The 15000-nt window shown below is 43.7% G+C and overlaps 1 protein-coding gene across 1 annotated transcript in view; it reads left to right on the top strand.

The window, feature by feature from the left end:
- Positions 1 to 15000, top strand: part of TDRD3 (tudor domain containing 3) — a 131687-nt gene that overhangs the window by 58325 nt on the left and 58362 nt on the right. Inside the window, exons 9-11 of the mRNA XM_085859613.1 lie at positions 8500 to 8662; positions 9278 to 9442; positions 9933 to 10170. Coding sequence (XP_085715739.1) covers positions 8500 to 8662; positions 9278 to 9442; positions 9933 to 10170 — 566 coding nt within the window. The remainder of the gene's footprint in view (positions 1 to 8499; positions 8663 to 9277; positions 9443 to 9932; positions 10171 to 15000) is intronic.

Here is a 15000-nt window from a genome sequence, read left to right as displayed (position 1 = left end):
GTGCCCCGACTCCGTGCTCCTCCGCGGGTTTCGTTGGCACTGATTGGAATGGGGTGGGAACGGGGCCCCCTTTCCGCACTATCTCAACGCGGGGGGGAAAAAGGGGGGAATTGTTGATGCTCTGGGGAAAGAGGATAGCTGGCTTGCTTGGGTCCCGCGACGAGCGACTCCACTGCGACCTCGTCCCCGGCTTCCCCTCTCTGCAGCTCCCCGACAGGCTCTGAACCCCGACAGACCGACTCTCCTCCAGACCCGTCTTGACTGCTACTGCCACACTCCGCCGCCGCCACACCTCTCCAACTCGCCCGAGCCCAAAAACTCTCTGCCGCTGCCACACTTCTCCACTTCGCCCGAGCCCAAAAACACTCTGCCGCTGCCTCCAACTGCTTCCGACCCAAAACTGACTGAATTTGCCCCGCGCTCGGCGCTTTATAGTACAGCAGGAGAACCCATATGCAAATTTCCGGATCAGGATGAGCTCGGGGGCGGAGCCACGCTCGCCCATTGGACGGAGGAAAAGTGGGCGTGAACCTCCCCTGATCCTCGAATTTGCATATATCGATTCTACTCCGATGCGCCTGGAGGCGGGGCCAAATCGCCCCGCGCTTGCTGATAGGACGGAACAGAAGTGGGCGTGTATCATTCCTGATCCGACTTTTCCTCGGAAAGGCCGCTTTTTGCACCCGCGGCTCAGCGCGCGTCCCGCACGAGGCCAGGACAGCCTGACGCTCGGCCTTCACAAGTGGTGCGGGAATGGCCGCAGAAGGAGAGGCGAAGGTGGTGGAGGGTTTATTGTGGTGGTTTATGGCCATGGCGACGCTTGGAATGGTGGTGATGCGATGTTTGCGAGAGCGAGTTGTGAAGGTAAAGGTCATGGCTGTTGGCGTTGTTGTTGTTGTGAAGCGGCGTTGCGGTTGGTGGTTGTTGTGTGATGGCGGTTGAGACGTAGTTGGTTCAAAATAAAGACAGAACAGAAAAACGGCTATCTTAAAGGGTCGCAGCCTGAATGAATCACATTTATTCCCTCTAAACAACGGGTTTGGGGCTAACTACACATGTACTTACAGAGATATCTCACCTACGGGACCTGAATGGTGGTTTGCGAATTTCCTCAACCACAACACTATAGTTGTATTGTTGCATCGATGGGGTCTGGTCATGCTTCCCTGCCATGCCAAAGCAATGCGACACATTGCAGCGTGTCTTCGGGGGTCCTTGTGATGTTGGAATCTCCCGCGATGAAGTTGAGTAGATGGGCTTATTACTTGGCCATCACAGACAGGTCAGTGGTCTCTCTATCTTCGACCACATACTTTCTGGTCTCCTTTGTTCCTCTCTGCTTTTTGCTCTTTCTGTGCTTTGTCCCCCCCCCCCCAACCCCGACCACAGGTCACTGCAGGGCTCACACAATCCACCATCAACCCCCCTTCCAGTGAAACGACCTAAATCTAGGATCACTGCTCATCTCCACTAATTTGTTCCTGTTTTTTTCCTGCCTTTGGAATTATCTTCCACATCATCTTCAATCTCATTCTTCCCTGCAAGTTTCAATCAGCTGTTCACTACCATCTCAGATCATCCCCAATCCAAAACCATGATCTTTTCTACCCTCATAAACCCCACTCAAATCCCTCCTTACAATTTTTCAATTTTCCACTCTTGGAGTTTCCTTCTGTGTCTATCTTGTCCACTCCATGCATCCTCTCCTGTCGTCCCCACCCCCTCCCCCCCCACATTATTCCTCCCCACACCCAATGTTTGTCCAATTCTCCCTCTATCTTGGCCTTCAACTCTGCTGTTGGTGTTTCCCTCCTCTCTCTGCTGTTCCTTTTGTGTGTTTGCATCCTGTTTTTATCTGTTATGTCCTGATCCGTTCAGTGTACTAGCTCTTTCATTAGCTTCTGCTATGAAAAACAAAAACAGAAACTATAACACCTCTTACAGTATACATGAGGACAACTTCACTCTTTCGGGTCCGTCGTAACAGAAAATGCTCTAACCTCCATGAACACACAGACAATGCTAACTTAATATGCTATCTGATTCATAATCCTGCCAACATAACAGTATCTTTCCTATTTTCAAAAATCAGGAAATTGCTTTTCTCGAATCTGCGACTGTGCACATTTATAGGACCCGACACTGCTGTACATCCTGTATGGTACTTGCATAGCCTACGCCACCACTTCGCCATTGTTTGCTCTACCGCATGCAGTACTTGGTTGTAATTTGTAGCGATTGTGTCTCTGTATTCAAAAATAAATTAAATGGAAATGCCAAAGTCGAGGTTTGTAGTCGAGCTGAAACACAGAATGGATCAGGACTATGGAGGGGCTGGTGCTCTCTGGAGTGATGAGTTGCGCAACTGAGCAAACAGAACAGTAGAAAGAGAGGGGAAAACACACGAACAGCAGGGTTTAGGGACAGAAAATTGCTTTTATCTTTAATGTATTTTTGCCCCTGTAATGGCATCCAACAAGTGTTCAAGGTACAGGGACGAGTGTTGAGGTGCTGGTGGTGCAAAGAGAGGGAGCCCCGTTACACTTATGATTGTGCAGAAAGAGAAAATGATTCAGTTGATAGATAAGTGCCAGTCAGTGTGAAGCCTGTGTGACCGTTTTGGTGTTGGTTCTTCAACAATATATGACATTAAGAAGCAACATAAGAAGCTGTTGAAGTTCTTTGCTGAGATTGACTCGAATAAGGGCATTGACAAGTGAAAAACAATGCACAGGGCAGGATCGACCGACCTCGATAAGATACTGTACGAGTGGTTGAAGCAATGTCGCAGTGAGGGTGTATCTATTTCTGGCTCGATCCTCATAGAAAAGGCCAAACAATTTCGTGAAGAACTGAAAATTTGTGACCATTGTGACTTTTCCATTGGATGGTTCCACAAATGTAAGTTGTGTCGTGGCATCCGCTAGCTGAAAATGGGTGGTGAGAAACTGTCCACTGATAGGTCGCTGAAGAGTGCATCGCAGGATTTCTCTAAGTTAGTTAAGGATGAACAGTTAACTCCCAAACAAATGTTTCATGTGAATGAGAATGGCCTCTTCTGGCATTGCATCCCTCATTAACATATGCTGAAGGAGATGAAACTGTGGTGTTTGATGGTAAAGGAAGCCAAGAACAGGCTCACTGTCCTCACCTGTGCTAATGTGTCTGGCACGCACAAGTGCAAGTTGCTGGTTATTGGTAAGAATACTCACCCTCATGCCCTGAAGGGAGTCAAGGTTTCCCCCATGATGTATCACAGACATTATCGCTCTTGGATCTTGCAGGAACTGATCACTGAGTGGTTTGATCAACATTTTGTTCTTGATGTGCAGGAACATTGTCGCAAGCTCCTCCTGGACAATTGTTCTGCCCACCTTGATATTGAAGTCTTCGTGTCGAGGAATGTTTTCGCATCGTATCTACCCACAAAATGCACTTCTCATCCAGCCGATGGACCAATGGGGTAATTCGTGGCATGAAGGGCTTTTCCAGGAACAAACTTGTGCTTCGTCCTTTGAATTCCTATACTTCTGCTGATGGGGTCAATGACTTCAGGAAGCAATTCACCATCAAGGGTGGCATCTGAGAAGCTGCACAGGTATGAGACCCAGTGACACCGGCTACACGAGAATGCATGGCATAAGTTGTGGCTTGTCACCATGTTCGAAGACATTGAGGATGAGGACTTTGATGGTTTTTTAAAAAAACTTTATACACAGAATGTTCAAGCAGCTCAGAACTGTTACGATACACCAAGAGGATGGATAATAAGATATCCAAGAACTTGCATGAATATTTTATCAGAGATTGGATAAACTGTGATAAATTAAGCTCCTGTGGTGTGCCAGATGGCAGATGAAGAGATTATAACCACGATAATGAAGTCCACTCAAAGGAAAGTGACGTCAGTGATGGCGACAGTGATGTACCACAGGAAAAGATCAACATAGATGTGGGGATTGGACTGGCAAATCAATTCATTTGGTTTTTTGACCAGAAGATTTCATAGCCCAACAAGAGATTATGAGTGCATACAAGATTATCAAAATGTTAATCAAGGAAAAAACCTCATCGTATAAAACAAGTGACATTCCTAGATTTGTTTAAGAAGGCTTCAAGGTGTTGTACACGCCCAGGAACTGCAACTCCAACCCCTTCACCAAGCCCCCTTCCTGGTGCTCTCAAACCAGAGTTGAATTTTGATGATCTTCTGAGCACACCTACACCAGCTCCAATGATGGGTGAAATGCAAATAATCGGAATAAACGAGCCAAGGATGTAAAATAAAGTCCCCACATCCCATAGGGAGCGGGTGTTTCTAGTTCCTATAATCCGACAAATCCGGGAACTGCTCGGCCCCAAGGGTGCCGGATTATCGACGTTGCGCTGTATTGTCAATTCTTCTTAACCTTAGACATTATGCTGAAGTTTCAAAAGTGAAGGCTATACAGTGAGGATTGGAATTGCTTCAAAGGGAAGGCTTGTGAATTAAAATCATTTTTGAGATGCATTTCCTATTTCTGTTGAAAATATGCTTTGAAACCAATATCAATCAGAACGGCACTGAGTCGAGCGCATACCTCCACCATGCTGAATAGTTTACTTTTGGTATCCCACTGATGGGCCGGATCTGCGTCTGCACCTAAACCAACATCAGATCGACTTGTCACATCCTCCTCCACCATGTTTTGCCATAACCAGTCTTCCACTTTTTGAAATATCGTGCTATATTTTGTTTTTGGCTTGATCTCTCAATTGTGAAGAATCACTTAAAAAAAAAATCTGGATCCAGATCATACAGATCCAGATCTTCATCAAACTCGAATCAATTTGTCCTTGTCACACACCAAACCTGTTCACTAGATTTTGTCCAAATCCGTCGATAGCGTTTTGAAATATCGTACTGTGTATCATTTTTAGCCATATTCTCTTCTCCATGGTGAAGAATGACTTTCAAATAATTTCGGATCCAGATCTTCACCAAAATCGAATCAATTCGTCCTCGTCGCACACCCAAACTGTCCATCAAGTTTCGTCCGAATCTGTCCATAACGTTTTGCGATATCCTGCTCACAGACGGATAGACAGACAAACAGGTGTGGAAACGTCACCTCCGTCGGTGGCGGAGGTAAATATACGAGTTATGGGAAAATCCTTTGGGAAATGTCAGAGATTAAACCGAGTGATTGAATATGAAAATAACCGTCCTGTTTTTTTGCGCATTTATGGTGAAGATATCTCGATGAAGTTTTGCACGTTTGTATATGGTATCTTTTTGCCCAGTTTCAGTGGAAACTTTTTTTGCCAATTGTGCCAAATAGTTTGTGGCACGGCCGAATGACTACTTGGCGTGGGTTAGTTGGCATTTTTTCTTTTTGCAATCTCTCCTTAAAACGTTTTTTTTTTGTAACCTTTGAATTGCTGCAGGTGGAGTCAATAGCTTAGGTTTGTGGAAACTGCAGTCAGCTTGATGAACAAATTTGTAGGATCGATTTATGTTTGCCATGGCATTAATTATATTTCATTTCAAACAGCATGCGTGCGTGTGCATGCTGCACTGAAGATTTGCGGGTGGGGGTAAAATCACCTGAATCCATATTGAGTGCTGCAGCCTTTAATTGAACAAATGGCTCAACATTTTGGTGAGCAATATGAAACAAACGTGCTTCCGTTAACCTTTCTCAAGGGTACAAAAACTACTCTAAACTTCGCTTATCAACCCAAAGGCAGGAGGTGTTGGGCCAAGCCGGACAATCAATCAAGGCCGTGTTCTTGAGACCTCGTGACATGCGTCCATTATCAGCAATCAACCAAGCAGACAAACCTAAAATGGTAATGCAACAGTTTTTACCCACGATCTAACGTTTTGTAAATATTGTCGCGTCGACTGTCACACTGAGATTCATTGACCCTCGTGAATAACCCAAGCAATCACGGAATTTATACTGCGTTCGTAATTAACTGATATTTCCCTCAAGGATCACTGAAATGCAAACCAAAACTGGTTGCTTGGGTGGGAAGGCAGAAGGTGGGGAGACGTTCTTGCAATTAATAATCGTTTATTCATGAAATAATATGGGAGATGCATACAAAAGAAAATATATATACCTATATATATATATATATATGTATATATACACACCGATGAGTCAAAACATTATGACCACCTGCCTTCTATGCTGTTGGTCCTCCGTGTGCCACCAAAGCAGCGCCGACCCACCGAGGCATGGACTCTACAAACCCCTGAAGGTGTCCTGTAGTATCTTGCACCAAAACATTAGCAGCAGATCCTTCAAGTCCTGTAAGTTGCGAGGTGGAGCCGCCGTGGCTCGGACTTGTCGGTCCAGCACATCCCACAGATGCTCAATCGGATTGAGGTCTGGAGAATTTGGAGGCCAGGGCAACACCGTGAACACTTCATCATGTTCCTCAAACTATTCCCAAACAATGTGTGCAGTGTGGCAGGGTGCATTATCCTGCTTAAAGACGCCACTGCCCTCAGGGAATACCATTGCCATGAAGGGGTGTACCTGGTCTGCATTGGTGTTTCGGTAGGTGACACGTGTCAAATTGACGTCCACATGAATGGCCGGACCCAGTGTTTCCCAGCAGAACATTGCCCAGAGCATCACACTCCCTCCACCGGCTTGTTGTCTTCCCACAATGCATCCTGGTGCCATCACTTCCCCAGGTAACCGGCACACACGAACACGGCCATCCACTTGATCGAAAAGAAAATGCTCCATTTCTGGCTCCACAGCACGCTGTGCTGCCATAGCTGGCACACACTGGCCAGAGACCGTAATCGGCCTTGTTGCACACGTGTGACACGACACACACACACACACACACACACACACACACACACACACACACACACACACACACACACACACACACACACACACACACACACACACACACGAAGTCCTCACCTAGCTTCGCCTACAAACAAGTGGTATTTACGCATACATAATTAATATCTACCCTTTCTATAAATGACATACGCTGCCTCCTTGGCGTAACATGGAACAAACAACTTACTCTGACAGATCCCTGTTATATGGCAATCAAACCTCCTCAAAACATGTGGACCATACACTTACCACAGTCTAGCTCTGGACCACCCCCCCTCCCTTTCCATGTAGCAATATATATATATATATATATATATATATATATATATATATATATATATATATATATATATATATATATATATATATATATATACATACACACACACACACACACACACACACACACACACACACACACACACACACACACACACACACACACACACACACACACACACACACACACACACACACACACACACACACACACATCGCCTAACTGCAGGGAGAATCTCATTTTATCTGGCGTAGACCTGTCCAGAGCAAGGTGATGTTAGGGTTACGTTAGGGTTATATCAAGAGTAAACTTGGCAGAACTCAATTTGTGTTTTTTTTTTATTTTTTATTATATCAACAGATAAAACTGGTTTATTTTTGAGCATTAAAAATGTAACTACCTGCGAAAAACTACCTCTGACCTTCTTCACTGGCTGGCATGCTCGCGATCAACGTGAGTGGCTACCGATAGGTAAGTGGAACGGTGAGATTGGCCTTCGCGATGGGGTGAGTTGGCATCACCCCGAGGGGAGGAGATTGCAGCAAGAACCCCGAAGATACCATGTGAGCTTGATATTGGGGATAAGGAAGGAAGAGGAAGGACCAAGAGGATTGATTCTGCATCACTGCCAAGAGGATAAAGACCCTAGTCTTGTGTCCTGTCTTCTTGCCTGTTGCGAGCACTCCGCTGCATGTCTGTACCTCTCCGACACTCTTTGGGGCTGTATCCTGAGAAGCCCGACCCAGTTCCGTCTGAATGAGCATTGTGCATGTCACCTTTGGCCATTAGATCATTCTCCTCTTTAAGTGGTGTTTATTTATCATCCGGCTTCATGTCAGGATTTCTGTATTTGTTCTGTCCTGTACCAAAAAAGTGTTTGTTTTATTTACTTCCAAGGTTTGCGTGTGTGCCTGTCGTGCCGTTTATCCCATGCGCAAATTGTTTTGGTATATTGGACAATCCCCGGGTGTCTAAATTGGGTAATTACCCGAATTCATTACCAACGTGGTCTAAATATACCTCGTTCTGCATGCAAAGGAATTCTCCGCTCAGGTGTGTTGTTGACCAAATTGAGTCTTAAGCTGGATATGTGTGGAGCTATCTGCTCTGGCATTTGCAGTACTCGCCTCGGCCACAGTCACGTGGTTGGACGAGAGATTCTAAACGTGACGATACCGATTGCCAAATCCATTTCCAGTTGGCCCCTCTCATGTCTGCTTGTGTCACTCTGAATGAAGTCTACGCGGCCTGTATTGGTGATGCTCTGTCCACCACGAGAGTATGCTTCACAGACCATTTAGAACTGCTGTTGGAGTTTCATTGCCTTTTTTTTTGTACAAGTGCCACTTTTTTTTTAATCAGGTGGATGAAGGATCATTGATGCGGATTGTAGAAATGGGCTTCACAAAAGAGGAAGGGAGGCTCGCTTTGATGGACAATCGAAATGATGTGGAGGCTGCATTGGACGCTCTGCTTCATCCGCCTCCTCCATTGTGCTCTGATGCAACATCACGTCGCGGCAAGGGTACTTGTAATCCAATTATTCTCCCACCAAATAAAAGTACGTGCAGTCTTCCCATGGTTCTCGTATAACTTTCATTTTTATTTGCAGTTTATTCAAGATCATTGTAATTATTATGTCAATTTGTCGGTATTTTCAGATGGAAGAGTATTAACTATTTGGATAGCCTGTTGTTGGCTTAGTGGTTAGGGTGGTGGGCTTGGGATCTTAGGGTCCTGAGTTCAAGCTCCGTCAGCCACTGAGTTAACAACAGGTGGCATTGACTCAGCTTGTCATCCTACTGAGGTCGGTGAAATGAGTACCAGTGAACTGATAATAGGGGCATTGCATCAGTGGTGCCCCCATACTCGGTAGCAGTGGCAATTTACCGTTGATCATAGTCAGTTTAAAGCATGAAATCATGCCACCACAATAAGTGGAAGTATTTTTTTAAATAAAAACTATTAAAAAAAAAATCTATTTGGACATCAAAATGCACATTAGTAGATAATAATTAATGAATTTGTTGATAAGGTAATGACATAATGACTGAGCACACCATTGGATAGATGTGGTTAGTTTATGCATGGTTACTTTGGTGAAGATTGTAGTTGCAGACCTTTTCTGTGTGTCTGTCAGATCGGGGAAGTGGTGGAAGAGGGCGGGGCAAGGGTCGGGGTAGGGGCCGTAGAGGAGCAGCTGTGAGCGATGATGAGGATGGGGGAACGGTCAGTAGTCGACCGTCAGCTCCCAGCACCCTCTTCGACTTCCTGAACAGCAAGATGGAGGCTTTGGGGATAGACAGTGAGTATTTATATTTATATATATATATATATATATATATATATATATATATATATATATATATATATATATATATATATATTTTTTTTTTTTCAATAAATATATATTTCTTGTTTGATACATTTTGAAACATTGAAACTCCCAAGAATTGAATGGACACGTCCCCCCCCATTTAAATGATTATTAGCAAGGCATTAAACGATGTCCTCCTGTAATCTTGTAGTCACATGTGCTCTGGTGAGATTGGCTATTTTTTAGATTGCTGTCGAACCACATTTACTAGTGATTCAAATGTCAAGGGAAGGTCACAAGGAATTAATGTGGGCTGGAAGTTGCAGTCTGTGATAAAGTGGTTGACACAACAAGGTATCAGGCTTCAAAATTGTAAAAGAGACCAAAAGTCAGGAATTGGGTTCCAGATTTGGGAATGGTCATCAGATCAAAACGAAGATTGGTGGTTTACAGTGCTGTGACTCCTTCTCACCAACAGCCGAACCAAAACCGTATCACAAAAGTCGCAATGCACCAGAACCTCGTTCTTTCCCTCCTTTGGCTGCCACACGCCCGGAATTCTCAGCTGCATCGCAGTCCAACGTCTCATCGACTGTTACGTCTTGGCGCACATCGGGAAGGGGCCAAACTTATGACAAACCTCCACGGTTCAGGAGAGGGAGTGGTCGAGCAGGCGAAGGAGGGCGAGAAATGAATGGTATGAGGGACGATAGAAGGTGAGCTTGTGTGCGTGTTGTCCATGTACTCTTGTTGTAAGAAGAACAAAAAACAACCTTTTCTATCATTGTGAAAATACGTGCGTCACGTATTAACATCAGGAAGTCACTGGACCAGTATATGTGTTTCAGAAATTAAACCACCCATCCATTCACACGGGCTACTGTTTTAGACCCTGGTTTTACGTCGGGGATGTGCTCCTGAAAAGTGCGACGGATCTCAAAACGACGTAAATCAAAGCAATTTGTCCTCAGGAAGAATTAATGCAATAAGCGGGGGACGCGTTCCTCACGGCGCCACTTCATGTGTTATATTTCACTTTTTCCCAGTGCTATTACCATTTTGCTGATCATTGACTGTTATATTCAAGTGCACATACTCATTATAACAAACAAACAATTACCAGACATATTTAAATATAAAGAACCACTTCCAGAAGTGATCAAAGTTGACGTACCTCTTCTTCTTCCTTCTTCATCCTGATTCCCCCTTCCCCCTTCCTCCCTCCTTCAATGAACATCAGCATTTTTTTTTAATAGATGGTATGCATCGTAGTTGGAGGCCAACTTAATCACCCGGCAACATCAAGGGCACGTTCGCTACCATCCATTCGATGAATAACATCCAATTTAACTTCAAAGGTAACACTTTTACAATGCCTCGAAGCCAATATACAGTGCAGTACATCTCTTTGTGCGACGCAAGGTACAATAGTTCTTTCGGTGAGTTTGCGATCTCTCGATTTGGTACTTCAGCGATTACATTCTGGTATCTTTATCAGTTTTGTAAGTTCTGAAAACATTCGAGAATATAAGGTATATCTTTTAAAGCGACGTAAGTGCGAGTGGAGGTGATCCAAATCGGGTCGTGGTATAAATAACGTGATGGCGTATTTGCGAAATGGCGTAAAAAGGGGAGACGCAATTTAGGATATCACTGTGCATACTTCCCCAATCACTTTATTAACATTCCCTTCTTTTTTTCTGTTTGTTTTATAACCAAGCTGTAATTTGGTATTATTCTGAAATCATAATTGGAGTGCAAGTTAGGTTGATAATGTGATATGACATGTGATCACATTCCTGGTGTTGGCTTTATGGTTAGGATGGCAGGCTTGGGATCCTCGGGTCCTGAGTTCAAATCCTGCTTTGTCGTTGAATTAATATCAGGTGGGGTTGACTCAGCCTGTCATTCTTCCGAGGTCGGCAAATTGAGTACCTGCTTGCTGGTATGATTGAGCCATTTGAGTATCCTGTGTCAGAGTGGCAACCCGTCCAGGATTGTGCCCAATAGCTCAGAAGACTGCTTCGGCAGCACCGACGCTCTGTTCAGAGTATGGTCCCGATGGATGGATGTGATCACTGCATGCAGTTCTGTATAAACCCACAGAAGTAGCACAATATTGCAAAGTTTTTGTAGGTGAACGGGGTTTAGCACAAATGTAACATCATTCACAAGAAGGGTATTCGGTAGAGCACATGCTATACAGTACTATATCGTTTTTGGCCCCATCTCTCAATGGTGAAGAATCACTTTAAAAATTCTAGTAGTCAGATACAGGTCCGGATGTTCACTAAAATTTAATGTTCGTCCTCATCACGCACCGAACCTGTCCACAAAATTTCATCCAGATTCGTCCACAACTTTTTGAGATATCCTGTACACAAACAAACAAACAAACAGACAAGCCGGTAGGCGACGAGGGATCCGTTTGGATCGAAGCGCTGGATACGATGCTTTTCATTCTGACCGATCCACCAACGAAGATTCATTACCAAGACGTATTGGTTCACATACAATTGTTCCTCTGCCTGGCAAAATTTTTCTTATTGCGTATTTTGCCAACTGTCACTCCTCATAAAAAAATGACGGTAAATAGACACCCTATTTTTGAAGGACTACCATTTGAAAAATAAAACCTAAATCAAAAATCGGCTTGAGTAAAATTTTATAAATATCTCAAAGTGTTTAATTCCGAAGTCTCGTTTCTCCACATTCGAAACTGTAGGACAAGTATTGAAAATAGTGAACGCGGTTTTTCGGCCGCTGCATAGCAACGGGTGGTTGCTTAGCAATGAAACTCAAATGCGCACACTCCCAGCTCATATGGCACCTGGTCGCCAAGTTTCATCGAAATCGGTTTGCTGGTTTGTACTGTGGAGCCAAGCGTCGCACACACACACACACACACACACACACACACACACACACACACACACACACACACACACACACACACACACACACACACACACACACACACACACACACACACACGGAAAACCCGACAATAAGGGATATCTAGCGAATCCCAACAAAAATGGGTGAAAACACAACCTCGTTCACCTTCGGTGGCAGAGGTAAAAATTGGTGGGATCGGTGCATGCTGATCTGGTGATCAATAGCAGCGGAAGTTGGTCTTGAGCTGCTTCTATGATGGCGGTCGTTGCTGTATTGACAGCAGCAAAACCAAAAGTGGTGGATATTATAGCTGGAGAAGCACGAGTGGTGGACAGCAATTACGATTGTATCGTCTTCAAAGGTAAATCCTATCGTAACTTTGTGTTGAATGTGGGGTAGCTCAGACTCATGTACACATGAATTGCATGATAAAGTTTGCAACAAAGAAGCTATCATTGTGAAAATCATTATTTTCTGATTCCAGAACAAGGTGTGGTTGTATTGTGGTAAGAAGTAGATGACTTGCATGATTGTCTGGAGGAATGATGTGGAATTTGATAAATAAAGGTTTGCAATGTATTTTTCCTTTATTTATGGACAAATTAAGGAAGTTGCCTGACAAATTACAGAACCACTCTTTGGGTCCAACTATCTTGGCTGAGATAAGTGGTGTTAAAGTAATTGAGAGCACATTCCCATAGTAAATCTGACCCTGCTTAATTACCTGGAAAGGTCGATTGATTGTCAGAGTTAAATTGACCGTCTCTGCATATTGTGCGAAACAAACAATGCTGTACTTGTCCCATGGTGACGATTGGTGACGCTTGTTGATTTGGGGATGAAAATGCACCAACCCACCGTGGGAATGCTCTGCATGGCCAGATGAATAATTTGACTTGGGTTTCAGACATCTTTCATGGCCATTTCAATATCCTTATCTTACTGTAGTTCAGCATCTTTGGATTGAATTGAGTGGCACTGTTGTCATTTGGATTCTTGCCAACATCCTCAACCCAACAATAGTTTGGAATGAATGCATATTTATGTTGTGGAGAAGATAATTGGATTCCTTGCAGTATTGTCTGATGCTGTGAGTTACATTCGGAACTTTGACTGAGGAGGAGGCCATTTGGCCCTTCATACCTGCGCTGCATCAACACCACATTAATTCAATATATGGGTTTACTAGCAAATACCACCTGTCACTTCTTTGACGGGGATACTAATGGGGGGGGGAAGAGGGGTGGAAGTGTGAGGAGGTGGAAAAGAAAAGAGAGTGAAGTGGTGTGGGAGTGAGAATGGGAGAAGAAGGGAAGGCAGATGTGTGGTGGAGCATTAATTATGATTTATACCATCTCATCAAAATTATTCTGCATAGATCATCAGTGAAGATGGAAATAAAATAATGTTTGAAATCCATTTCCAGTTGTCATAATATATATGTTTATATATGTATATATATATGTATATATGTATATATATATGCATATATATATATATATATATATATATGTATATGTGTATATATATATATATATATATATATATATATATATATATATATATATATATATATATATATATATTTATATATATGTATATATATATATATATATATATATATATATGCTCATATATATATATATATATATGTATGTATATGTGTATATATATATATATATATATATATGTATGTATATATATATATATATATATATATATATATATATATATATATATATATATATATATATATATATATATATATATATATGTGTATATGTGTATATATGTATGTATGTATGTATGTATATATATATATATATATATATATATATATATATATATATATATATATATATATATATATATTGTTGTGGTTGACCAAATTCGCAAACCACCATTCAGGTCCCTTAGGTGAGATATCTCGGTAAGTATATGTGTAGTTAGGCCCAAACCCGTTGTCTAGAGGGAATAAATGTCATTCATGAGGGCTGCGACTCTTCAGGATAGCCGTTTTTCTTTTACTATCTTTATTTTGGACCAACCGCCATTATTACCACCACCAACCACGTCTCAACAGCCATCACAACAACAACCACCAACCACAACGCCGCTTCACCACAACCGCCACGACCTTTACCGTCACAACTCGCCACCATCGCATCACCGTCATCTCGCGCCACTCGTGGGCACCGATGCTGGACTCGTGTAGGGCGCGCACCGAGCAGCGTGTTCAAAAGCATCGCGGACTTACCGCAGAAAAACGGATCAAAAACGACTCACGCCCACTTTTGTTCCGTCCAATCGGTGAGCGAGGGGCGGTTTGGCCCCGCCTCCAGGGCGTTGGAGGGCGGTCGCTATATGCAAATTCATGGATCAAAAAGCATTCACGCCCACTTTTCCTCGGGCCAATGGGGAGCGAGGTGAAAGGTCGGAGGCAGAGGGTCAAAGATGAAAGAGCGAAGCCACGGGGCTTATAAAAACGACTGCGTTCGTCAGTCGAGGGGCAGTTGGGAGTTCGCGGAGTCGGAGTGAAGAGGACGGAGCTGTGGAGAGGCGGCGGCGGCGAAGGCGGACGAGGGGGTGCTCGCGTCGGATTCGGGGAACTGCGGAGGGAAAGGCCGGCGGTGCGACCGAGGTCGTGG

This window comes from Eptatretus burgeri, chromosome 16, assembly GCF_056783735.1.
Source record: "Eptatretus burgeri isolate ZD-2024b chromosome 16, Ebu_testis_v1, whole genome shotgun sequence".
Lineage (NCBI taxonomy): Eukaryota > Metazoa > Chordata > Myxini > Myxiniformes > Myxinidae > Eptatretus > Eptatretus burgeri.
This window is presented reverse-complemented; position numbering and strand designations above follow the sequence as displayed.